Source organism: Puma concolor, chromosome F2 (assembly GCF_028749965.1).
Source record: "Puma concolor isolate L17-30 chromosome F2, mPumCon1.1.hap2, whole genome shotgun sequence".
NCBI classification, from domain to species: Eukaryota; Metazoa; Chordata; class Mammalia; order Carnivora; family Felidae; genus Puma; species Puma concolor.
In genome coordinates, this window is record NC_141684.1 from 249,443 (window position 1) to 273,969 (window position 24,527).

Genomic DNA, 24,527 nt, shown 5'->3' on the forward strand with positions numbered 1-24,527 from the left:
TGGGATCGTGACCTGAGCTGAAATCAAGAGTTGGATGCTCAACCCACTGAGCCACCCAGATGCCCCTTGGCTACATTTTTAACAATATTTTGTGGAATGTTTATCTGCCTCAGTGGGTACTATCAAGAAAACGCTGTTCTTTCTTGCAATACTTCAGCACTTTTTTTTTGTTAAAAAAAAAAGTTAAATCTGTATTGAAATGTTGTTTTGTAATTTTGCCCTGAAAACTGCCTTCTTTGAATCACATTGTGTATGAACTGAGCAGGGTCAGAGGCAGAAAAGCAAGCAAGGGACAGCTTATTCGAACTTGTCTGAGTTTAGCAAATCCTTGGTGTCAGGGAACCTCAAATAGGGCATAGATTTCTTGAATCTTCCTTTTAGCAGAAATAGCTTTCAATATTTTCACATAACACTTGTAATGTATTCTACAAAGAACAAGTAGTCAAGTATTTTTCACTTAACATTGGTAACCCGTCTTGAAAATCAGATATTCTGTGGGCGCCTGGGTGGCTCAGTCGGTTGAGCGTCCGACTTCAGCTCAGGTCATGATCTCCTGGTTCGTGGGTTCAAGCCCCGAGTCAGGCTCTGTGCTGATGGCTCGGAGCCTGGAGCCTGCTTCGGATTCTGTGTCTCCCTCTCTCTCTGTGCCCCCCCACCTCCACTCACACTCTTGTGTCTTTCTGTCTCTCAAAATTGAATAAACGTTAAAAAAGGAAAGAAAATCAGACATCCTGCATGAAAAAGCCAAGTCTTTTCCATCATATTAAATGGGAAAATTAATTCATTATATCAACCAACCAGTTTCTTTAAAACGATGGTAAAACACCTTTTTATAAGAAATAGGCTATCATGTTAGGATGTTAGGATGTCAGAAGTGGTTTCTAGATTTCCAGACAACTGAAACATTTGCCGTTACTTCCCTGTGGTAAAACCCAGATGCTGTTGTCTGCAGCACTGGTGCAGCACATGCCCAGTTGACACGTGGCATACTTTTTAGACATGCATGTGCAATTATGACTTCTCATTGGGCTAGAAATGCAACTTGCAGCTTTTTTCTGCATGTTGCTTTAGGGAAATTTTCGATTTGGTTTTCTGACATAAATACAAATGTATACCTATAACCAGTAACTGGAATATATTTTAGAGGAATAATATGATTTATGGACTTGTAAACTATGAAGAACCAAAAGACGTGCCACCAAGAAATGTTAACCAGGAAGATGTCCATGGCGTATGCCTGTATTTTTAATATGACTAATGTTAATAGATGATGACGTTAAGAAGTTATTTCCTTTGTGTTTGAAATAATTTATAGGGTGGGAATGAAATTTTAAATTAATTAAAAATTATTTCTAGGGTCCAATTGCAATTTTTTATGCTGAAGGTAGTTTTTAAATTTTTAAAAATTTTTATTTTTGAAAGACATGACATGAGCAGGGGAGGGGCAGAGAGAGAGAGAGAGAGGGAGACACAGAATCTGAAACAGTCTCCAGGGTCTGAGCTGTCAGCACAGAGCCCGACGTGGAGCTCGAACTCGGGAACTGTGAGATCGTGACCTGAGCTGAAGTTGGACGCTGAACCAACTGAGCCCCCCAGGCTCCCCTTTAAAGAAAGCATATTGACTTTCAGGTAAGGGTGGAAGATTAAACACAAGCGTACAATTTCACTCTCTCCCAGATACATGCTAAATGAACAGTAAAGTGGTGTTCTAAAAAGTCAAACTTAGAAGGTAGGGTAAAGCGCGAGGGAGACAATAGCAGTAAAGTTTGGGAAGCTGAAAGCAGACGGATAAGTCATAATTCACTTGGCAGATATGAGAAAGCCAGATTCTATGTTGGCAGTGAGGAAATTTGAGAACTAATCCTATTTGCACTACAGAACCCTCAAAAAGCTCAGAATTTAGAGGCTCCGGGGACTTTAAAGAGGTAAAACAGAACTATGAAAATGAGCAGAAAACTGGAAGGATCAGAAGATTTGAAAGAGACCAAATGGAAACTCTAGAAATAAATACTTGAAATTAAAAAAATTAACAGTTATCAGATTATACGCAGTTAAAGAGAGACTTTGTGAACAAACTGAAAGGAGCAAATTAGTCAGATGCAGGATAGGATGAGACCCCTGTTAAGTGTTCTGACTCTTGGTTTCAGCTCAAGTCATGATTTCGCGGTTCCTGGGTTTGAGCCCTGAGTCAGGCTGTGTACTGACAACACGGAACCTTCCTGGGATTCTCTCTCTCCCTCTCTCCTCTGCCCCTCCCCTGTTGTGCATGTACGCATGCATACTCCCCCCCTCCCCCCACCAAGTAAACTTAAAAAAAAAAAAAAAAAGATGCAAAATAGGATGGAGAAGGTGATGGAGAGGCGGTAGAGGACACAGTGCAAAAGTTTAAGGTGCATTTGATTTCAGCCCCCAAAAGGAAAATAGAAGGGAGGAGAGGCAATATTTGAAGAGCTGTTGGCTGAAAAATATTCTGGAATTGATAAAAGATGTGATGATGGAAATATAGTTTATTTCAAACAGGATTAACAGTGTCTTTATTGAGACACAGCATAGTGATGCTCCAAAACACTGAAGACCAAGGGAGGATTTTTTAAAAATATTTTTTGTTTATTTAGTTTTAAGAACGAGAGAGACAGAGTGTGGGCACGGGAGGGGTAGAGAGAGGGAGACACAGAATCTGAGGCAGGCTCCAAGCTCCAAGCTGTCAGCACAGAGTCCGATGTGGGGCTCGAACTCACAGAACGTGAGGTCATGACCTGAACCAAAGTTGGACGCCCAAACAACTGAGCCACTCAGGCACCCCTCAAGAGAGGATTTTAAAAGTAACCAGTAGTGGGACTGCTGGCTGGCTCAGCGGAAGGAGCGTGCGACTCTCAACCTCAGGACTGTGAGTTCGAGGCCCATGGTGGGTGTAGAGATTACTTAAAAATAAAATCTTTGAAAAATAAATAAACAGGGGCGCCTGAGTGGCTGAGTCAGTTGAGTGTCCCACATCGACTCAGGTCACGATCTTGCGGTTGGTGAGTTTCAGTCCCACATCGGGCTCTCTGCTGTCAGCACAGAGCCTGCTTTGGATCTTCTGTCCCCCTCTTTTGGCACCTCCCCCTCTCTCAAAAATAAATAAGCAAACAAACAAGTAAGTAAAGTGCACTCAGGAGTAAGAGAGAGGCCATCCGAGTAATGGTTTCAACGCTGCTGGCTGCCTTCTCTGCAGCAGTGAGGCAAGCCAGAAGGTGGTGGAAGGGGTCTGAGATGCTGGGAGAAGACTGGGCGTCCAGCTAGATTATCTTTTAAGAACAAAGGTGAAATGAAGGTTTTCTCAAATAAACCACAGTAGGTTACTATCCACAGAACTTTGTTAAAGGTGCTTTGTTAAATAGTCTGCAAGAAGGAGGGAAATGATTTTGAAAGGAAAGAATGAGCTGTGAAAAGGAATGGTTAACAGGTGGTAACCATGTCTCTAAATCTAAGCATCGCCTGGCGTAATTGCCCTCTGTAGGGCTCAGAAACAGGGAGATTACAGCGGTAGGTTACAAGATGAAGTTGGAGATCTCAGGATGTAGAACGTAGAGCTGGAAAATAGGAGGGAAGAACGTTTAGAGGACCTACCTGTCTGGGGAGTCCAGTAGCCAGTAGTGAAAGTTGCGGGCATGGAAGAGTGGAAACATCGGTGACAGAAAGTCACCCACAAAGTCATTGAAGAAAACACTGTGGAGCCACCAGACATCCAGCACAGTGTATGAAATCAGACCCATCACCCTGAAATTCTGGAACAGGACAAGCAGAAGACTCTTGAGGCTTTCCGACAGAGAGAAACAAGTCAGTTCATGAATCAAGAATCAGGATGACTTTGGACTTCTTTTTTTTTTTTTAATTTTTTTTTTTTAATGTTTATTTATTTTTGAGACAGAGAGAGACAGAGCATGAACAGGGGAGGGTCAGAGAGAGAGGGAGACACAGAGTCTGAAGCAGGCTCCAGGCTCTGAGCTGTCAGCACAGAGCCTGACGCGGGGCTCGAACCCACGAACCGCGAGATCATGACCTGAGCCGAAGTCAGACGCTTAACCGACTGAGCCACCCAGGCGCCCCAACTTTGGACTTCTTAATAGCAATTCTGGAGTTTAGAAGTCCGTGAAGCAATGTCAAAAAATCTGATGGAAGATGATTTCTAGTATACTATCTTTTACCCATTGTAACTTTCAGAGACCTCAGAATTTGCCTCATCCTTCCTTCCCTGGAAGTGACTGAGATATTCTTTACCAAAACAAGGTAGTAAATGGGGAAGCTAATCCCTGGGGTGTGGGAATGACAGTGTGGCGGGTGACAGTGGGGAACCAGGGGTAGAGCATGCCTCGGTCCTGTAAACCATATGTGTGGATAGTTTGATTAAAGAAGAAGGTGCAGAGAGCTAGCAGGTACTATGCATAATGGATTGTGCACAGAAGTACAGGTGAGACTTGAGGTGACCCAGGTCTGTTCTTAGATCTCCGTTTTGCAAATTATCTGATGGCATCTCAGTATTTCCAGGAAAGGAAGGATGAGGCAGTTTCTGAGTTCTTGGACAGTTTCAATGGCTAATGCCATCTGGGAGCCTTCACATCACTTACATCATGTGGGGACATCAGGAACTGTGGGGAGTGGGGCTGGTACCTGCAGCTCCCCTCTTCACTCTCCTGAAATTCTAAATCTTGTCATCTATGTAATCCATTTGTCACCGTTGCCTTTAGCCCGTGCCTTGCCCTGTAAGTCCTAGCTGCATGGCAGCGTGGCCTGGACAGGTGACGGATGTGCTGCACAGCCACGCTGACACTCAGCTCAATGCCCAGGCCCTCTTGAGTAGGCTCCCTTCTCCCGTGGCCTCCCTGGGTCTTGGCCCTGTGGCTTCTGGCTATACTGTAGCATTCCCTTGCCTTCAAATAGATTTATTTATTTTTAAAAACAAATTTTTTAGGTTTATTTATTTATTTTGAGAGAAACAGAGATATTACAAGTGGGAGAGGGGCAGAGAGAGGGAGAGAGAATCCCAAGCAGGCTCCTCACTGCCAGTGCAGAGCCTGACGCGGGGCTTGACCCCTGTGAGATCATGACCTGAGCTGAAATCAAGAGTCAGGCACCCCCTTCAAATAGATGTAAAAATTTTTTTGTTTTTAAGAGAGAGAGTGTGAGCTCCTGCAGGGGAGGGGCAGAGAGAGAGAGAGAGAGAGAGAGAGAGAGAGAATCTTAAGCAGGCTCCACGCTGCCAGCACAGAGCCCAACACAGGGCTTGAACTCATGAAGCCGTGAGATCATGACCTGAGCCAAAATCAAGAGTCAGATGTTCAACCAACTGAGCCACCCAGGCACCCCAGATGGAGAGACAGTCTTAACATGGGGCTCAATCCCATGACCCTGGGACCCTTACCTGAGCAGAAATCAAGAGTTGGACACTTAACCAACTGAACCACCCAGGGGCCCCCCATTTTTTTTTTAATTTGGTTTTCTAGTTGTCCTCAGCAAGAGTTTTAACCACTGAACGCTCTTCCATTGTTGGATGGAAAGAGTCAGACCAGCATCTTAAAACTGGATGCATGTGACTCACCTTGTTTAAAACCCTCATAATATTGTTTCTTTGTTCTCTCTTAGAGGGTTGGGCCAGCTGTCTGGTTCATTATTCTGACAGAAATGGAAGTCTTTGCTCCAAAATATTTCCAGTGGGTGCTGTGGGCTGGTCTCCTGTGTCAGAGGAGGGGCATGGCTCCTTCTCCAGGGCGCTGGCACCACACTCGGCTCAGCCTGGCCCTTCTGGTTCCAGGAAGTTGCTTTCCTTCTGTAATGGGGACTGGGCAGAAAGGAGCCTCTGATAGTCAGAGTTGGTGAAATGTTTCTCAAGTTTATCTGCAGTTTTCTGGAACCTCCAGTGAGTAACTGGAAGGGACTCCCTCACAGACAGCAGAAGCCCTGAAGACCGCACTCGTGACAGAAGGGTGTGGCTCCCAGGCCTCACGGTGCTCAGGGCCCTGTGCAGACCCCAGTGGGATCTGTTATCAGTGGCTGCTGGCCCCAGTCTGCAGGTGTGCAGGGCTCAAATCTTCCATTTGCTGGTTACGTCTGTTTCCTGATGTTTTCTATCCTGCTTTCTGTGGGATTGATACAATTTTTGTTTTATTTTCCTCTGGTGTTTGATTAACATTTTATCATATGCTCCCTCTGAGTCCTCCCAATAAGGAAGTTCATGGGGCGTCTGGGTGGCTCAGTCATTTAGGCGTCTGACTCATGATCTTGGCTCGGGTCACGATCTCACGGTTCGTGGGTTTGAGCCCCTTGTGGGCCTCTGCACTGACAGCCCAGGGCCTGCTTGAGATTCTCTCTCCCCTTCTCTGTCTGTCCGCTGCCCGCCCCCCCCCACCCGCCTGAAATAATCCATTAAAAGAAGGAAGTTTGTGGTCACGCAGCACCTTTGTTCTCCTTTTGGGCTTGAGAATAACTCTCGTAACCATCATACTAGCTGTTGTGGTTTTGACTGAAAATGTCATTTTATCACTTTGAAAAATACTTTAGCCAATGGTCAGTGTACCCCACGTGCTTTCCTGCTCCCCGGTCCGCCCTCCTTGCTCAGGAACACTCTTCAGCAGTTATGCTCATGGTGTCTGTGGGTGGGAAGTACTGCTATGGTTTCTGTGTTGGAAAAGGACTTGACTTTACTCCCCTTCCTGAAATGTAATTTCAGGACCTTAGAACTTCATGCTGCTCATCCGTCTCTCCGTTCTGTGTAAACTTTTCCACCACACGGATGCGGGCCCCTTGTGGCGGCCGCTCGCAAAATGCTTAGTTTCCCCGAGTGAATTGCTCCTTTGCTAGGCCGTGTTTAGCTGCGTGGGTTTATCTGTTCACAGGAATTGGCAACCTTGGCATTTGGGAATATCTGCTGGCCTTTCAGCCGTAGGATGAAGCACTCAGGAGGTGGCAGGCTTTTGTTCTAGAGCTCAGACTGAGTGTGAGGGGCTGTCCCATACAGGCGGGAGGGTGGTGGCCTGCTTGGTTCTTAGTGCCGTCAATGTGCCCTTGCCAGTGGGACAGGCCAGGTGGGCAGGGGCAGGGAGGTGGGAGGTGGCTCCGATCTTTGGCATTTTCTGTCTAGACGAGAACCAGTGAATGGAGGGTGCTGTTTAGTGTCCCAGTTGCTCACCCTGACCCGAGGGTGCCAATGGTGTCTGTGTCTGTGGGGAGTCTCGGGACTCCCTCATCACTGCCGTGGTCCCTGTCCTTTCCTAGGACACAGGTGTAGAAGTCGCTTCTGGAGAGGCTGAGGGCAGAGCCAGATATGGGGGTATCCAGGGCAGCAGAGCATGTACCCTAAGGGAGTGGGTAGGTCCACCTTGCCTCGAGCCCCATTCTGGCCTGTGTGGGGCCGCCTCTCAGACACCAGGCGGGGGTGGGGGTGCCCAAGCTTGGAGTGAGGAGAGTTGCTGGGCACCAGGAGCAGATTGCAGCTTCCTGGGACTCCTTCTCCAAACAGCCCCCATTAGGAGCCAGCACAGAGCGTCTTCTGTTCTGGGGCTCGTGTAGGAAGTTGGAATCAAGAACCTTGTCGCCCACTCATGCCCGGAACTTTCCTGCAGTGTGAGGCGGAGAGCAGTGAGCAGCTGCCCTTGGGGTGGGGGTGGGGGTTGCTGGCTCGAGGCCTGCAGTGCAGTTGGGGCTCCCCCACAACACCAGACCTGCTCTGGGCGTGCCCCTTGCCCACCAGCCGTCCTAGCTGCCCCACCACGGCTCCAGGCATCGGCACAGGGCAGGTCTGGGCCAGCAGATGACCCTGGGCTGCCCTCTGCTCATCCGTGGGGCGAGGTCTGAGCAGGACCTGACTCCTGAGGTGGAGGGGAAGATGGCCAAGGCCCGCACGGCTAAGGGTCTGCAGAGGGCGGACGCGCATGCAGCTCCCCGGGACTGATCCCAGGACAGCTGTCGGCACATCGCCGTGTGTCTTCACACACACTCACTTATCCACGCTGTGTTGGTGCTCTTCCAGAGGTGAGCCTGGGGGGCACCTGAGTAGGATCAGGACCCAACAGTCCAGGCTGAGGGGGGCAGCCCTGGCAGTAGCCTCAGTGAGAGCCAGGCACCATTTCTCCACTCAAATGCCACCTCCCCACTGGGGAACGTGTCACCCGGGCTGCAACCTGCCCCAGCTGGCCCCCGGGACCTGCTGAGCAGGGGGCAGCCTTCTGCCTCAGGGAGGAGAGCTGGCCCTCCTTCTGCGCTGACTGTGAGGAGGGTTGGGGCCTTGCCGAGGTGCGCCTGCGCTGACTTTCAAGGTAAAGGACGTGTGGCAAGTGAGGGGGGCATCTCTCAGGACAGAGTGCAGGGAGCTCACACGTAGGACTCGACGGCAGGCTGACCCAGGGCCAGGAGCCCCCTTTCCTAGCCTCCCTTTACATATTCCTGAAAACAGTCCCAGAATGCATGAGGAAGTTGTGAAGTCAGCTCTTCTGAAGGTCCCTACGAAGTCCCCCCCCCCCCCCCCCCAGCAGAGGAGAGGGGCAGGGCCGGGTGTTGGCTGCTCCTCCCACCCCCAAGGTGTGCAGGCCACTCTGCCCCATGGGCGGCTGGGACCTGCAGAGGGACAGGTTCAGGACTTTCTGAGGAACGTTGCCGTAGCCTCTAATAGAAATGAAAACATTCTGTTCTATTGAAAATACTGTTTTGGAAATAAGTGCAGATGACAAAAGCAGAGCGTAGAAGTAGAGAAATGAAATGAAGGCAGGTGTGGAAACGGCCTGCCTGAGGAGACGGTTCCAGACCCCACCACCGCAAGGCGGAGGCCCCCTGCGCTCCAGAGACCAGGTGCAGCCGTGCCCCTGCGATGAGGGCCAGGCCTCGGGCTGCTCTTGTCTGTGTTTCCAGTTGTCCCTCAGTGTTTGCAGGAGCTTATTTTCCTCCTGGCTCTTCTGTTTGCGCCGGAGTCTGTGGCCTAAGGGCTGCACACTGCCAGGCCCTGCCCTGCTGGCTGCTGCCTCCCTGGCGCCCCCAAGGGGAGGGACAGGCGAGAAGCTCCCTTAACACCTCCCCCCTCCCCCCCCCCACCAGGTTCCCCCGCTCCTCTGCCTGTCACACTCTTAAGCCATTTTTTCACTCAAAAGGAGGCTTCTGTTAAGAAACCAAACAGTTATTTTAGTTTATTGAGTGTTGACTCACAATGCAGAGGTCTAGGCACTAGTACAGTAGCGAGCAGAAGGCATGATTCTAGTTCAGAGCATTTAAATCAAATTTTTTTTTAACGTTTATTTATTTTTGAGAGAACAGCATGCGCAGGGGGTGGGCAGAGAGAGAGGGAGATACAGAATCCGAAGTAGGCTCCAGGCTGTCAGTAGAGAGTCCGATGCGGGGCTCGAACTCATGAACCATGAGATCATGACCCGAGCCGAAGTCAGATGCTTTGGATGCTCAGTCAGACTGAGCCACCCAGGCGCCCCTGAAATCAGAGCATTTTTAAACAATCATGAGATAAAAGTAATAAGAAAACCGTCGTCTACATCTTTCTTTACAGAGACCTGAGTCTCCCTCCATCCTGGTCCTGCCCTCAGACTCTGGCTGATACGCCCAACTTGCCAGTTGGGGGGCTGAGGCAATTGGGTGGAGTCTCCCACCAGCTGGAGGCTGGCCGGCACCCCAGCCTGTGGGCTCTGGGAAAGGTGACCGCAGGACCCAGAGCTGCTGTCACCCCTTTGTCACAAAACCCTCTCACAGCTGCCCTCATTTCTCTCAGACCCTGGTGGGGTCATGCCATGCTTGTAGAGGGTTTGGGGAACAAGAGGACAGGGCGTGGGGCTGTTCTGGTCACAGGCTGGCTTCTCTTTTCTGACCTCTGGCACCTGAATGTGTGATGCGTATTCTGAATGTGTGATGCGTATTTTGTTCTCTCTGTATGGTCCCGCGGGGGTCCTGGTACAGTTTTGTTGGTGAGAGAAGCCCCGAACAGCAAGGACCACAGGAGCAGGGACTGTGCAGCCCAGTGTGTCTGGGTGTCCTGACTGTCATGGAGCCTCCCGCGACCAGAGGCCAAGTGCTGTCCCTAGGGCGGCAGCTGTCCAAGCGCCCTCAGAGATTCACTCTGTGCTGCACCCAAGTGTCTCCAAACAAGCGTCCTTTCTGTGTGGGGTGTGGTCCAACATCCTTCCCAGAAAAGTTTGAAAAGCTGGTCCTGACCCACAAGTTGATGCCATGACTGGCAGGTCGGGTCACGGTTGAAACCTTTGGAGGGGGTCGAAGAGAAGAGCCTTGCGGGAGGCGCGAGCGGGAAATGCCAGCCTGTCCTGGTCACTGAGTGTAGAGAATGGGCCATTGTGCTTCCTGCTTAGAGCCAAGCTTTCAGAACATGAAACTGAGATGCACTCATTGTTCAGAACTTGGAAAACTTATTAAAAACAGCATTGAGAATGGAACTTAGGCCTTTTGGAGATGATGGCTGACTAAAGACTTGTTTATTCTACTTCCCTCCCTGAAACTCACTGAAATGAACAGAAAGAATGAGAAATAGAGAACGAGATTTAATCTACAATGAACCCAAGGAAGAGCCATAGCCGGAGGAGGAAGAGACGGGGAGAGGGCGGCAAGAGCCAAAGCCCTGATGCACAAAGAGGATTTAGGGACACGACTGACGGCATTTACGTGACACAGCAGTGGCTGTGGGACAGACCAGATGTGGGAGGCATGTGGTGACGGAGGTGAGCTGGAGTGAGCTCTGGTGCTGGGCTGCCGCCGGCCCGGAAGCGGCTGTGCAGGCAGGCCCCCTGTGAGCCCCAGCTGGGCCGAGGCCACGGCAGTCGCCAGAGCCTTTGGGGGACCCTCGCTGGACCAGAGGGCAGGAACTTGTGGCGCACGGAGACAGCCCACCTGAAAGTGCCGCCAGCCTGAGCAGAGCACCGGGGGGAGGTGGCCCTGAGGCCTTTCTGGGACCCCTGCATTGGTGGGGCCTCGGCCCAGACAGCCCCGTTAGGTCTGCTTTCGGTTTGAGTTGGATTTCCGTCACTTGCAACCGAAAGATGTCCTAATACCAGAAACTCATTTCCAGGGCAGAGCCTGTAAGAAAACTTGGCAATAGAGCATCCTGGAATGATACACCCGGTTTGAGACTGTCTCATTCCTTGTTTAAAGATGAGCAATAATCAGGAGCCAGACCTTATGTACAGACTGAAGAAGGAGAAGAGAAGAGGGAATGAGCACAATTAAACCGTGGGTGAAGCAAACAGAAGAATTAACAGATGGAAAGTTTAGATAGAACTTTTTCTGTATACTAAAAATACAAAATTCAAAACACATAAAAAAGAGCTCAAAGAAAAGACGACAAAGCAGGAGAGGAAGTGAGCTGGCAGAACTGCGAAAGGAAACTGAAGTCCGAAATCCATTACCAACATGAGAGCCCCATTAGCAATGACAAAACGGGATGGACACTCCTAGGAGGAATTAGTCCTCCAGAGGACAGGCTGCTTGGAAAGAACATGCTGCGTGGGGAGAAATCAGCAGAAAAGTGGTCAGAGAGAAGGTGCCCGAGCCAGAAGGCTGCAGGGTGGTCCGTTGTGGGTCGGGATGGGTGTGGGGAGTCCAGAGGAGAGATGATGTCCAGGGTGCAAGGGACGAGCAAACCGAGGCCTCCTGAGAGTAAAGGAGGGCCGGCTGTGTACAGTGAGAAGGGTGCATCACGTTTCTGGAAAAAATGGATACGACATGACCAGGCACTAGAACAGAAACTGGTCGGTGAAATGAGTCTGTTGTACAGGCCCAGCCCACCTCATCCTCTGCTCTGGACGGCAGTGGAGCAGAGGCAGCAAGGCGAGGGGTGAAGAAATGCTCCCCAGGAATTTGTTCTGAGCCAGCGTGGCCTCGGCACAGGCACCCCACCTGGTGGAGTTGTGTCTGCCAGGTGCTCCGCTGTGCGGCTTTGAGAGGAAGGGCGTGCTGGAGAGCCATGTCCTTGGAGGCAGAGCATTTATACAGACTGCTCTTTTCAAGGAGAGATGTGTCTGTTTTCCCCACCTCACTTATTTATTTGGTTATTCACTTATATCAGTATGGGCTCAGATATTTTATACTTTGGATTATCATCTCATATGACTTTCCCCCTCACACTGTGCCAGCTTTGGTCATTGAGAGCTCTTTCAGTTGGCTTCGTTGTCCCTTTGACAGACCCCATCACTGTAGGGCTTTGTCTTTGTTTTAGCTCTTCCTCACTGCCTCAGTGGGACCCTTCAAACTCACCTTGTCTTTTTCCTGCCCCAGGGATTTCAGCCATTTCTCCAAGGAGAATGCTGTCAGAGCCCAGAGCTGGGCACTGGGTATGATCCTCGCTGGGGGCTGTTGTTGTTGCTTCTAGGCTCTATTAGCTCATGGAACCAGGAAATCTGTGAGTGCACGCTGACCTGTGTATGGGTGTATGTGTGTGCACACATACACACAGAGATCTCTCCAGGTTCTGAGGAACCCATCTCTCATGGGTTCTGACTTTTGTCTCCACCCTAACCGATCCCCATGTGGGGTCATCCTAGCCTCCTCCCCACCCTTACCTGTAACCTGCCATCCTTTTGCTGAATTGTTCAGTTCCCATGTACACATGTAGTGGTATCAGAGTTGGAGACCCATACTCCTGAGAAGTGACTTTATCAACTAGAGACAGTGCCTGTATGTAGTTCCTTTTGTGCTGTCTTATATCCTTGCTCATTTCCAAAGTCATTCAGGTTAGCACCTTTCCACCACCTCCTTTGAGGTTGTTTCATACATTTGCAATACAGGTAGATTGTTTTGTCCTATGCTGCATTGCATTTTGAGAAACCTTGACTTCCTAAATTATTTTTTTTAACTTGCATATGTTAAAGTTCACTCTTTATGCTATAAATTTCTGTGGTTTTGACAAACGCATAGTGTCAGGTATCCACAATGGCAAAATTGTACTGAATATGTTCACCACTTTAAAAAATCCCCTGCTCAACCTTCCTCCCTCCCCTGAATCACTGGTAGCCAGTCTTTGTACCATTAATATAGTTTAGTGTTTTCCAGACTCTCATATATTTGGAACCATACGTCGCATAGCCTCGAACAAACATTTTAAGTCCTTAGTTATACACTATGCCAAGATAAATTCCAGGTGATTATGGAATGTGTTTATTCAGTAAATGTTTGATTACTCCGTGCCAAGGATGCAGTGGTTCACAAAGCAAATATCATCCCTGCTCTCATGGAGCTTACCCTCTGGGGAGGAAGGGAAATTAAATATCACAATTGTAATACTTTATTTGTGGCATTGTGCAGTGCTGAACAAGAGTACCTGCACTTCCTCCTGTTCCTAAGATGAAGCAACAGGGGTCATATTTACCTTCTCACAAGGAACTAATAAAAAGCTGGACCATATATATTTATATTTAATGTATAACATAGTTACATTTTTTTTTTTTTACCTTCTATAATTTGTTTAATTTTTATCATTTACATCCAAGTTAGCACATGGTGCGACAGTGATTTCAGGAGTAGATTCCTTAATGCCCCGCCCCCATTTAGCCCATCCCCCCTCCTACAACCCCTCCAGCAACCGTCTGTTTGTTCTCCTTATTTAAGAGTCTCTTTGGGGCGCCTGGGTGGCGCAGTCAGTTAAGCGGCCGACTTCAGCCAGGTCACGATCTCGCGGTCCGGGAGTTCGAGCCCCGCGTTGGGCTCTGGGCTGATGGCTCAGAGCCTGGAGCCTGTTTCCGATTCTGTGTCTCCCTCTCTCTCTGCCCCTCCCCCGTTCATGCTCTGTCTCTCTCTGTCCCAAAAATAAAATAAATAAACGTTGAAAAAAAAAAGAGTCTCTTTAAGTTTTGCCCCCCTCCCTGGTTTTATATTATTTTTGCTTCCCTTCCCTTATGTTCATCTGTTTTGTATCTTAAAGTCCTCATATGAGTGAAGTCATATGATATTTGTCTTTCTCTGACCAATTTCAAAAAAGCTGGACAATATTTATGAAACCTTGGTTTTCTAAGTTGTGGGTCTAAGACGACAAACTATACTGATTCCTGTGAGATGAGAGTCGAACAAGGTGAGTCCAGTGATTTCCTGGCTCCCTGCATGAACAGAGTTTCCAGGTTGTGCTGCAGGGATGCAGGGTCTGGCAGAGCCCCTGAGTTCAGGAGATGGAACTTAGAGTCTGGGGTGGCCACGGTGATGAAGCGTGTAGGGAAGAGCAGCAGAGTGGAATGCTGCAAGTGGAGAGAACTTGGAGGCCTGTGGGAGAGTGCTATTCAGTATGTGGGTGTGAGGAAGCTGGTAGAGGCAGGGAGAATCCCCCAGAAGAGTTAGAGGGAATGATGCTCAGAGCTCTCAGAACACTGTGAAAGGGGTCTTGTCCTGAGGCAGACTGAACCTTCCTTCATAACTCACAGGGCACTGGGTTGACTACTCAGTGGAGGGTAATTATCTATAGAATAAACAGTGCTCTGGTGCCCCTAACCAGTGGTAGAAGCAAGAACTGAAGGTTTCACACATTTTCCAAGTAACTGTGTCCCAAACAAAGCTCAAGAATATTTATAGGAATACAAAGGTTATTATAACTATATCCCATGTGTTCAAAAAGCTAAAGGAAACACTGGATACATTGAGTAGAGACAAGATGAAGTAAAGACTGAATCACAAAAAGATCCAAATTAAACTCACAGAGTTGAAACTAAAATGTCTGAATGCAAAACATACTGGGTGGGATGAACAGATTACACACTGCAGAAGAAAAGCTCAGTGAACTTGAAGACAAAGCAGTAAGATCTATGCAAAGTAAAACAAGCACAGGAAAAGTACTCTCAAATAAGCAAAAGAGCAGGACTGAGCTGTGGGACATCTGGCAGAGGACTAACACTTGTGTAATTGTAGATCCCAGTGGGGAAGGAAGAGTGCAGAAACACTATCTGAATAAATATTAGCTGAAATGCTTCCAAATTTGATGAAAACTATCAACTTAAGCAATCTTAACAAACCCTAAACACAAACACAAATACTGTTACACAAGGCACATGATAATCCAGTTGCTCAAAATCAGTGATGAAGAGAAAGTCGTAAAAGCAGCCAGAAGACGGGGTGCCTGGGTGGCTCAGTTGGTTAAGTGTCTGACTTTGGCTCAGGTCATGATCTCACAGTTTGTGGGTTTGAGCGCTGTGTCGGTCTCTGCTGACAATGCAGAGCCTAGATAGAGCCTGCTATGAGTTCTGTGTTTCCCTCTCTCTCTGCCACTCATGCTCTGTCTCTCTCAAAAATAAATAAACATCAAAAAAATTTTTTTTACTGAAAATAAAAAAGCGGCCAGAAAACAAGACTACATACAGAGGAACAACAGTGCAGATGATAGCAGATGTCTCTTTGGAAAGTGTGGGTGAAGAGGCCAGGGAGCAGCTAGCCTGGAACTCTGCCCGTGTAAACACGTTGTTAAATGAAGGTGGAGTAAAGATATCTCAGATGTAGAAAAGCTGAAAATCCCATCACCAGCAGACCTTCCCCACCACAGATGTTACAGGAATGGCACCAAAGGCTTCAGGCTACAGGAAAATGAACCCATGTGGAAATCTAGGTCTACCCAAAAGAGTGAAGACTCCTGGAAATGGCAGCTGCATGTCTAGATATACATATACTGTCTTATTATTTAAATCTCTTTAGAAGATAACTATTTGAGGAAAAGTAATAAGATAGCAGAAGGGGGGGGGGTGGTTATATATAGAATAAGATATGGCAAGAATGGCACGAGGTCCAGGAGAGGAGAAATGCCAGACACATGTACTTGAAGTGGTATGATTTCTCTTGAAGGCAGACTATAATAAATTAAATATGGACACTATAAACCCAAAAGCATCTACTAAAATAGTAAAACAATGAATTACATACAGCTGGTAAGTTAGCAGTGGAGATAAAATTGAATCACATACAATACTTAATCCAAAAAGGAAAAGGGGAATAAAGAATGAATGAGACAAATTTTTTTAAATTAGCAAAATGAAGGCACCTGGGTGGCTCAGTCAGTCGAGTGTCCAACTCTTGATTTTGGCTCAGGCCATAATCTCAGGGTAGTGGGATTGAACCATGTATCAGGCTCCACACTGAGCGTGGAGCCTGCTTAGGATTCTCTCTTTGCGCCGCCTCCCCCCCCCCCAATAAAAAATTAAATAAAAATAAAAAAATTAAAGTAGCAGAATGGTAGATTTCAACCTAACCATGTCAACAATCACAAATCTAGATGGTTTAAACACCCAATTAAAAGGCAGAATTTGTCAGCATTAAAAGACAGTACCCAAATATATGCTGGCTACAATAAACCCACTTTAAATAGTAAAGACACACATAGGTTAAAAGTAAAAGGAAGGCAAAAGATGTACAATTCTAACACTAATAGAAAGCTGGATTTGCTGTAATAATGTCAAATATACTGATTTCAGAGCAAAGAAAACTACCAGATAAAGATATTTCATGATGGGAAAGAGGTTAATTCACCAAGAGGACAACATAAACTTTATGTACCTAATAGCAGAGCGACAAAACACGTGAAACAAAAACTGATAGAACTTGAGTGCCTGAGGGTCTCGGTTAAGCGTCCGATTTCATTTCAGGTCATGATCTCACGGTTTGAGAGTTCAAGCCCAAGCGTCGGGCTCTGCACTGACAGTATGGAATCTGCTTGGGATTTTCTCCTTCCTCTCTCTGCGTTTCTCTCTCTCTCTCTCTCTCTCAAAATAAATAAACTTAACAAAGAACTGATAGAACTGCAAAGAGAAATAGATAATTCTGCAATTATAAAGTTGGAGCTCTTGGTATCCTTTACTCAGAAATTGGTAAAACAGGTAGACAGAAAATGAATGCTGCTACCATCAGCCCACCTGCCCCGGTTGGCATTCATCGAGCAGTCTACCCAACACTGTGCTTTCCAGTGCATATGAGCTGTTTACCAAGATGGACCATTTATCTGCATCATAAGCTTTTCTGAACCAATAGAAATATCTAGAAAATCACCAGCTACTGGCAAGGTAAATCATGTATGTCTATGTAATCCATGAGTCAAAGGACAAATCAAAAGGGAAATTGGCAGGTTTTTGCATTAGATGAAAATGAAAATCAAAATTTGTTGGATGCCACAAAAGCTATACCCTAAAGGGGACTTTATAACACTAAATGCCTGACTCAGATTGAAACTTTAAAAGGTTGCAAAGCACTAAACTCAATTTCTACCTTAAACTAGAAAAATTTAAATTAAAATTAAAAAATTAAATCCAAAGGACTGCAAAGGAAATAATTCAGATCAAAGTGGAAATTAATTAAAGCAGGCAAAAAAAAAAAAAATAGGTGAAAAATTGATGAACCCCAACACTGTCTTTTTCTTATTCAAGATCAGTATAATTGACAAACTTCTGGCTAGCCAGATCATAAATTACCAATATCAGGAACAAAAGAGACGGCATCACTACATATTATATTGATCTTAAAAGGACAATAAAAGAATGGCATAACAACTTTGTGCCAATAAATCTGACACAATTTACATGAAATGGACAAATTCTTGGGAGGCCAAAACCGCTAAACATGACTCAAGAAGAAGTTTAAGAACTGGTTAGCTCTGTATCTACTGAACGAATTAAAATTGTAATTAAAAACCTTCCTGCAAAGAAAAGGACAGGCCCAGATGGTTCCACTGGCGTATTCCGCCAAACGTTTGAGGGACAAATAATAGCGATTCTGCACAAACTCTCCCAGCAAATTGAGAGGATGGAATATTCTCAGTTCATTTTCTTAGGCTAGTATTACCCTGATACCAAAACCAGACAAAGATAATATGAGAAGAAATTCACATGGAAATGCAAAGGAGCTAGAAGAATGAAGACAACTGCAGGAATGAAGAGCAGAGTTGGGAGGGCCATCACTGTCTGGTGTCAGACCCGGAGCATTTGGAGTCAGTGGGACGTGGTGTCTGTCCTGGATCGGAGAGCCTTTCTGGATGGAGGGACTGATCCAGGGACGACTTGAGGAAGGAGGGCCAGTCAGCCATCTCAGAGGTAGTCTTCAGCGACCACTGTGCCCCCTGCTCTGGACCAGCCTTAAAGGATGGACAAGAACTGAAAGGGCATACGCAAGTGCAGGTGGTTGATTTGAGTTGCTTTCAGGTTATGGTAGATATGTTTTAGCTTTTCAGAATTTTACTAACACTGCTCAGTGTTTTTTTAATGTTGAAGTCATAAAGGAAGGCCACCTGTTTTTACCCAGATGGGCAAAGAGTTAGAAATACTTGAGTTTCGTTTTTTTTTTAATGGCATTCCCAGTAGTTTTAAGTATTTAAGTAAAATTTGTATGGATATTCGTATGGCAGAAAGGAGAAGGCTGGGAGCATTTCTTCCAGGCAGGTGATTTCAGCTCATGAGCCAAGCACCGTCAGGTTGGTCTGTGCTGTCACCATCCCTCTGAGCTTTGGAGAAAGTGTCTGATGGGCTTGTAGTCTCCCGCCCTTGGGTTTCTGGCTAGCTGTACCCCATCTGGTGCTTTGAATCTGTTTTATTTCCCCTTGAATAGCATAGTTGGGTTCTGTGGACCAGCCTATGCTGGGGAGGGTCAGGGACAGTGTCCCTAGCGATATTCTTGCTCCTCATTCTGCAGGCTTTCTACCGAAACTGAGACATGTACGTACAGAAAAGCGTGAGGGCACAGGTGGGACACTCTTGAGCTTTCATGAACCAACACTCTCGTAAGTGGAGCCAAGCTGGAAGTCAAATGACACTGCCCTTTGGGCCCCTCCCCTCACTATCTGGCCTGGAGGTGGCTGCTTCTGACTTCTGACAGCAGAGACTGATTCAGCCTGCTTTTGAACGTATTTATGTGAGGGAATCGTACTGTATGCATCTGATTGTGTTTGGCTTTTGTCTTTCACCCTCTGGGAGCTTCACCTAGGTTGTGGGTAGGCTCCTGGAGGAACTTTGAGGGTCTGTTCTACTGTGATGAACATTTGGCAGTTTCTTGTTTTGACTCGCTGTAAGTGGAAGCTCTCAGTGGGGACCGGGGTGTACGTGCAGCTCTAGGAAGTACTGCCAGCTGTGGTCCTGAGCAGGCTGACCCATCTCTTGAAGCCCTGATGAGCTGCCTTGCCCTTGCTAGCATGTGATGGGTTTCCTTTCCCATTTTAGCCATTTTGGTAGGTGTACTGGTTATGCTTTTTCATTAGCATTATATTTTAATTAGCCATTGGGCTCCTGATGGCGTAAGCATTTCCCTGGTGACTAATGAGGCTGAGCATACTTCCATGTGTTTATTAGCCACATGGATTTTTTTTTTAATATTTGTTAAAGGGTGCCTGGGTGGCTCAGTCAGTTGAACATCCGACTTAGTTCAAGTCTTCATCTCATGGTTTGTGAGTTTGAACCCAGGCTCTCTGCTGTCAGCTCGAAGCCTGCTTTGGGACTGTCTGTCCCTCTCTCTCTACCCTTCCCCGTGCATGCTTTTCTCAAAAATAAAAAAAAATAAACATTAAAGTGTTTGTTCTAGTCCTCGTCCATTTTTCTGTTGGATTATCTGCCTTTTCCTAGGAATTTTGTATATGTCCTGGGACTAGTTAGATTAGATACGCATACGTGTGTCCTGTGTTGTGCATGTTCTCTGTAGCAAATATTTCCCTTTCTGGGCTTGTCTTTTACTTAATGGTGTGTTGATAAACAGGGGCTCTTAATTTTATTATAGTCAACTCATTAATTTTTCTTTGTGCTTAGTGGTTTTTTATGTCTGATTAAGATACCCAAACCTGCTATAAGACTAAAAAACTTCTACATTGTTTTTCTAAAAACCTTACTGTTTTACTTGTAATGTTTAGAACTATAATTCGTCTAGAATGGAGTTTTGTGTATTGGATGAGATAGGGGTCAGGATCCATTTTTTCTTCCCATGTGTGTATCTAGTCACGACAACACCATTTTTTAAAAGTCCACTCTTGGGAGCTTGGGTGGCTCAGTCGATTGAGCACCCAGCTTCAGCTCAAGTCATGATCTCATGGTTCGTGAGTTCAAGCCCCTCGTCAGGCTTGCTTCTGTTGGCACAAGAGTCTGCTTCAGATCCTCTGTCCCCCTCTCTCTCTGCCCCTCCTTCCCTCCCTCTCTCTCTCAAAAATGAATAAATATTTTAAAAAGAAAAGTCTACCCTTTGTCATCAATCAGGTGATCCTGTGTGAGTGTTGCCTGTTCGTGAGCGTTTTCCTGTCTGGGCCATGCCACATGCTTTGTGCACAGCGCTACCGCAGCCCCAGGCGGATGGTGCTGTCCCTGTTGGAAGCCGAGGACATTGTGTCTGAGAGGTGGCAGCAGCTTCCCCAGGGTCAGCTGGCAAGGGGCCTGGGTGCCCTCCTGTGGGCTGGAGTTCAGGGGCCGGGCACAGGGAGCAGAGAAACTGCGCTCGGGCCTAGATGTTCCTTACTCTGGCCAGCGCACTGGGCTGTGAGGGGCTGGGCTGGGCTGGGCCGTTTCGGGTTCCCCAAACCCAAAGATGTTTTCCGAGTTTATGTGCTTAGAGGCTTCTGCTCTCTCACAGGGCGGTGCCTTCCTGACTGACAGTGGAGGGAGAGTCCCGATGATCCTCTGACTTCTGTCCGCCTGGGGCCTCAGGAAAAGACTGCAATGTCCCAGACGAGGGATTATGAATGTGACAGCCATGATGCTGGCGTGCAGGAGCCCCGGATTTCAGGGTCGAGCACGAGGTAAGCGGAAGCCGTCTGTGCGGGCCGAGTCATCAGAGGACTGGTTTTCTTCCTTTCAGAGAAGGACCAGCAGCCCGCGGGCTGCCAGGGCTTTGCTGCCAGGGGTGAGCCCTGCTTTCTTCGGGATTTGATGTGCTCCCTTGGAAGCCCCGCCCCCGGGTTCCTGCTGCAGAGGGAGGGGGCCCAGATGCCCTGTAGGCCAGCGGTGGACCCAACTCCGTGCGCCCCTCCGGGCACCAGTCCACACCAAGGCAGTTCATCGTTTTAATGTTTCTCGTTTTCAGCTTTATTTGTAAATAATCCCACACTTACAGAAAAGTTGCAAGAGCAGAAACGGTGCACTGGATACTTGCGCCGCCTTGCCCTTCACCCTGTGGCCTCTGTGCACCCCCTCCCTCGGCGCGGTGCCGTTTTTGGGGGGCATGTGGGGCACGTCTCCCGTCTCCTCTGCCTCGTGGTCCAGGCTTTGGCAGCTGGTTCCTGTCACCCTTCACGGTGCTTCCAGCCCCTCCTGAGACACTCGCCCTACCGGACTTGCTGCTGCTGTGCGGCCCCTTCGCCTTTTATAATCTGGAAGGTTCCCTGCCTTTTGTGACACCGACACTTTTTAAGGCAATAGTTGCCCTTTCAAATGGAGCGCTGCTTTGTGTTGCCGATTTCTTAGTAGATGCCGCACAGCCGTGTCCTGCCGTTCCCGGGGTCTCACCTCTGCAGACACACAGCCACCTACTGCTCCTCCACTCTCCCCTTGCCACCCTGCCCCTCACTGCTTTGGGCGTTCTGCTCGTTTCTTACACAGTTCAGTCTTTCCTGGGATGCGTGCAGAGCGCTGACTTCCCTGCTATGGAGGGGCCTACAGCCGGCACTCTGCACCCCTTGTCCCTGCTCGTGGATTCCTCTGTTCATTCTCAGTACGGACTCAGAAATTCCTTTCTGTTTTACAGGGTCTGTAGTTCGTTCTTGCATTTAATTACTTTGGTGCTTGCATTGTCCCAGATGGGGCCGGTGAGGTTCCTTCTGCTACGTGTCCGTGCCTCTTGGATGCTCCTTCCTTCTGGCTCCAGGCACATCTTGTGCTGCCGCCCCGCCTGCAGGCGGCTGCTTCTCTGAGCAGCCCTGGTTCCTTTCCAGGAAGATGGGTATTGGAGGGCCAGTCTGAGGGCTTGGCATACTCGCGGCTCTGGCACTGTGTTTGCTTCTTGGCCCTTTAAGCAGACAAGAAAATGTGTGTGTGCATCTATGTACACACATTAAAAGTGCTAAGTTCACTCCAGTTCCTCCAGTTCCAGTGCTTTCCCCGAGGGTCTGCTCTTCTCGGCAGCCGCCTGCTCCCAAGAGCATCAGCATGTGTACTCGTTTGCTCATCTGATAGCTTATCTGCAAACCATTTCGGAATTGCTTCACCTGTTCCGTATATGTGTGTGTGTGTGTGTGTGTGTGTGTGTGTGTGTGTGTGTGTGTGTGTGTGTATACGTATATATACACACACATATAAAACACTCAAAATAAGGTCAGAATTTCTTTGTACTCCACCCCCCATGTGCACTCTGCTCAAAAACTGAATACAGAGTCTAGTCCTGTTCTCCCTTGGATTAGTTCTTTCCCCTTGGTTGTGGTTGTGATGCTCATTGAAATACAGTTGGGTTCATTTGTTTCCATTTCCATTGAGTTTTTTCCTTCTCCCTTCTCTCCTGTTGCTTTAATTTTGTTTTGTAAACACATAGACCATTAACATAGCTCTAAAAGACAAAACTATGCAGCACATACATTCAGAGAAGGACCACTCCTTCCCAGACCTCTGTGCAGGCCTCTGGCCGGTGGTTTTTCTGGTTTACCTCCTGTGTTTGTGAGGATCCCTGGATCACACTGTGCATGCCCACCGTAGTGTTCAGCCAGTCTTGAGTTGCGTATCTTGGCAGCTTCCAATATCGTGCAGTTACAAGGGTGCTGCAGTGCAAAGCCTGTGCTTTGTAATTTTGTGTTGTCAGAGGTATGTCTCCAGGTACATCCAGACGAGGGGCCACAGGGCCATAGATGTGTTGGCCGCTGCATGCCCTCCGTGGAGTCCTGTGTGCTGTGCCCGTCTGCCCACGGCCTCCCTTGGATGGCGCCTGGGGTAGGGGCAATGGGTCTCCACTCAGCTTGGGTTTTATGTCTAATACCAGGAGAAGTGGAATGTCTCCTTTTCCTGTTTTTCTATGGTATTTTTATGGGTTTTTTTTTTTTTGTTTAAATCCATATATGAAGGATTAGAGCCCTTTGTCTGTAATTTATATTAAAATATTTAATATTTTTGGGGCGCCTGGGTGGCTCAGTTGGTTGGGCATCCGACTTCAGCTCAGGTCATGATCTCATGGTCTGTGAGTTCGAGCCCCACATCCGGCTCTGTGCTGACAGATCAGAGCCTGGAGCCTGTTTTGGATTCTGTGTCTCCCTCTCTCTCTGACCCTCCCTAGTTCACGCTCTGTCTCTCTTTGTCTCAAAAATAAATAAACATTAAAGACTTTTTTTAATATTTAATATTTTCATCAAATGTGTCCCAAAAAACAAAATATTTTTCACTTTATACTCTATTAATCTTTTCTTTTGGTGCATCTGGACGTTTAGTCACAATTAGAAAATCTTTCCCTTTGTTGAGGTTATGGGGAAAGACAGAGTTTTCTCATGGTGCTGGTATCGTTTTGTTCTTGTGTGTAGAGCTCAGGTCCACTTGGAGCTCATTCTTGTGTTTTGTGAGGTATGGACCTGCCTTTTCCATTCACCAAATGCTGTCCAGTTGTCCAGCACCATTTATTAAAGGCCCTGATCCGCGATGTCTTGTGCTTGGCTTCGTAAGTCTGCCTCCGCCCTTCTGCCGGTTCCGTCGACCTCTGCGTGTGCTCTGTATGTCCTGACCTGGGCACATTCTGACCCACAGACCGCATGTGCCTGCTCCTCTCAGGCCCACTCTCCTCGCAGCTGACTTCCCGCGGCTCACGTACCTCCTAGGGCGCGGTGGGCACCGGGCAGGACACGTAGCAGCCAGCTCTCCCTCCCATGGTGCCTGTGCCGCTGGGTCCCAAGGGCTAGCCCTGCACTCAGGGCCCTGAAAGTAGTGTAGATGCCAGATCCCCCCTGCCCCACTGCCGTGTGCCGGCTCCACCAGAAGTTCCTTCGTGGTTGGTGGTTGGCCTGTGGCTTCAGCATCCGTACCTGACACCTAGGGAGCGTTGTCTCCTCAGTCTTCTTCCTCTGAGAATAATCTCTCATCCTTTTCTTTCTGCTGAATCATTTGTCTTAACCTTTCTGATTTGTAGGCTTTCCTTTGTACTCTAGGTATGTGATTGGATTACACGCATGGAATATTTTGTCTCTGTACTTACTTTTCATGTTATTTGGTTGGTTTTTGATGAACAAACATGTTAAACTCCAATGTCATCTGTCTCACTGGCTTTCTTGTGCCTTCCCGTCTTTTCTGTCTGATTTCATAAACCCTTTCCTGACTGAGGTCTTCAGGCTCTTCTGGATACTTCAAGGTTTGGATTCGTGTGAATCCAACTGGGCTGCTTTCCGTATAGACAGTTGGCCTAGGTTGTGAATGTCACCTGTCTCCCAAGGGGACAGATCTGTGAGGGGCTTTCTTTTCCATCCATGCGTCTGTGTGCGCACTTGAGCACACAGCCTGCCTTGGCCTCCTGTTGGGCCTTCATATGCCCCCTCCAGCCCTTTTCAAAATGCTTTTGCCTCCTCTTGGTATAAATGATAGTCAGTCTGTCCCCTACCCAGAAAAGATGTCCTGTTGGGATTCTCATTGGCAGCGTATCCAGACCGTAGGCTAATTTGGGGGGAA

At 47.7% G+C, this 24,527-nt stretch overlaps 1 protein-coding gene across 3 annotated transcripts in view; it reads left to right on the top strand.

Moving 5' to 3' along the window:
• ARHGAP39 (Rho GTPase activating protein 39) overlaps nt 1-24,527 on the top strand; it is a 111,444-nt gene that overhangs the window by 28,674 nt on the left and 58,243 nt on the right. For all 3 annotated transcript variants that reach the window (XM_086695813.1, XM_086695814.1, XM_086695815.1), the window contains exon 2: nt 20,533-20,698. In XM_086695813.1, the coding sequence (XP_086551939.1) occupies nt 20,619-20,698 (80 nt within the window). In that variant the 5' untranslated portion in view covers nt 20,533-20,618. The remainder of the gene's footprint in view (nt 1-20,532; nt 20,699-24,527) is intronic.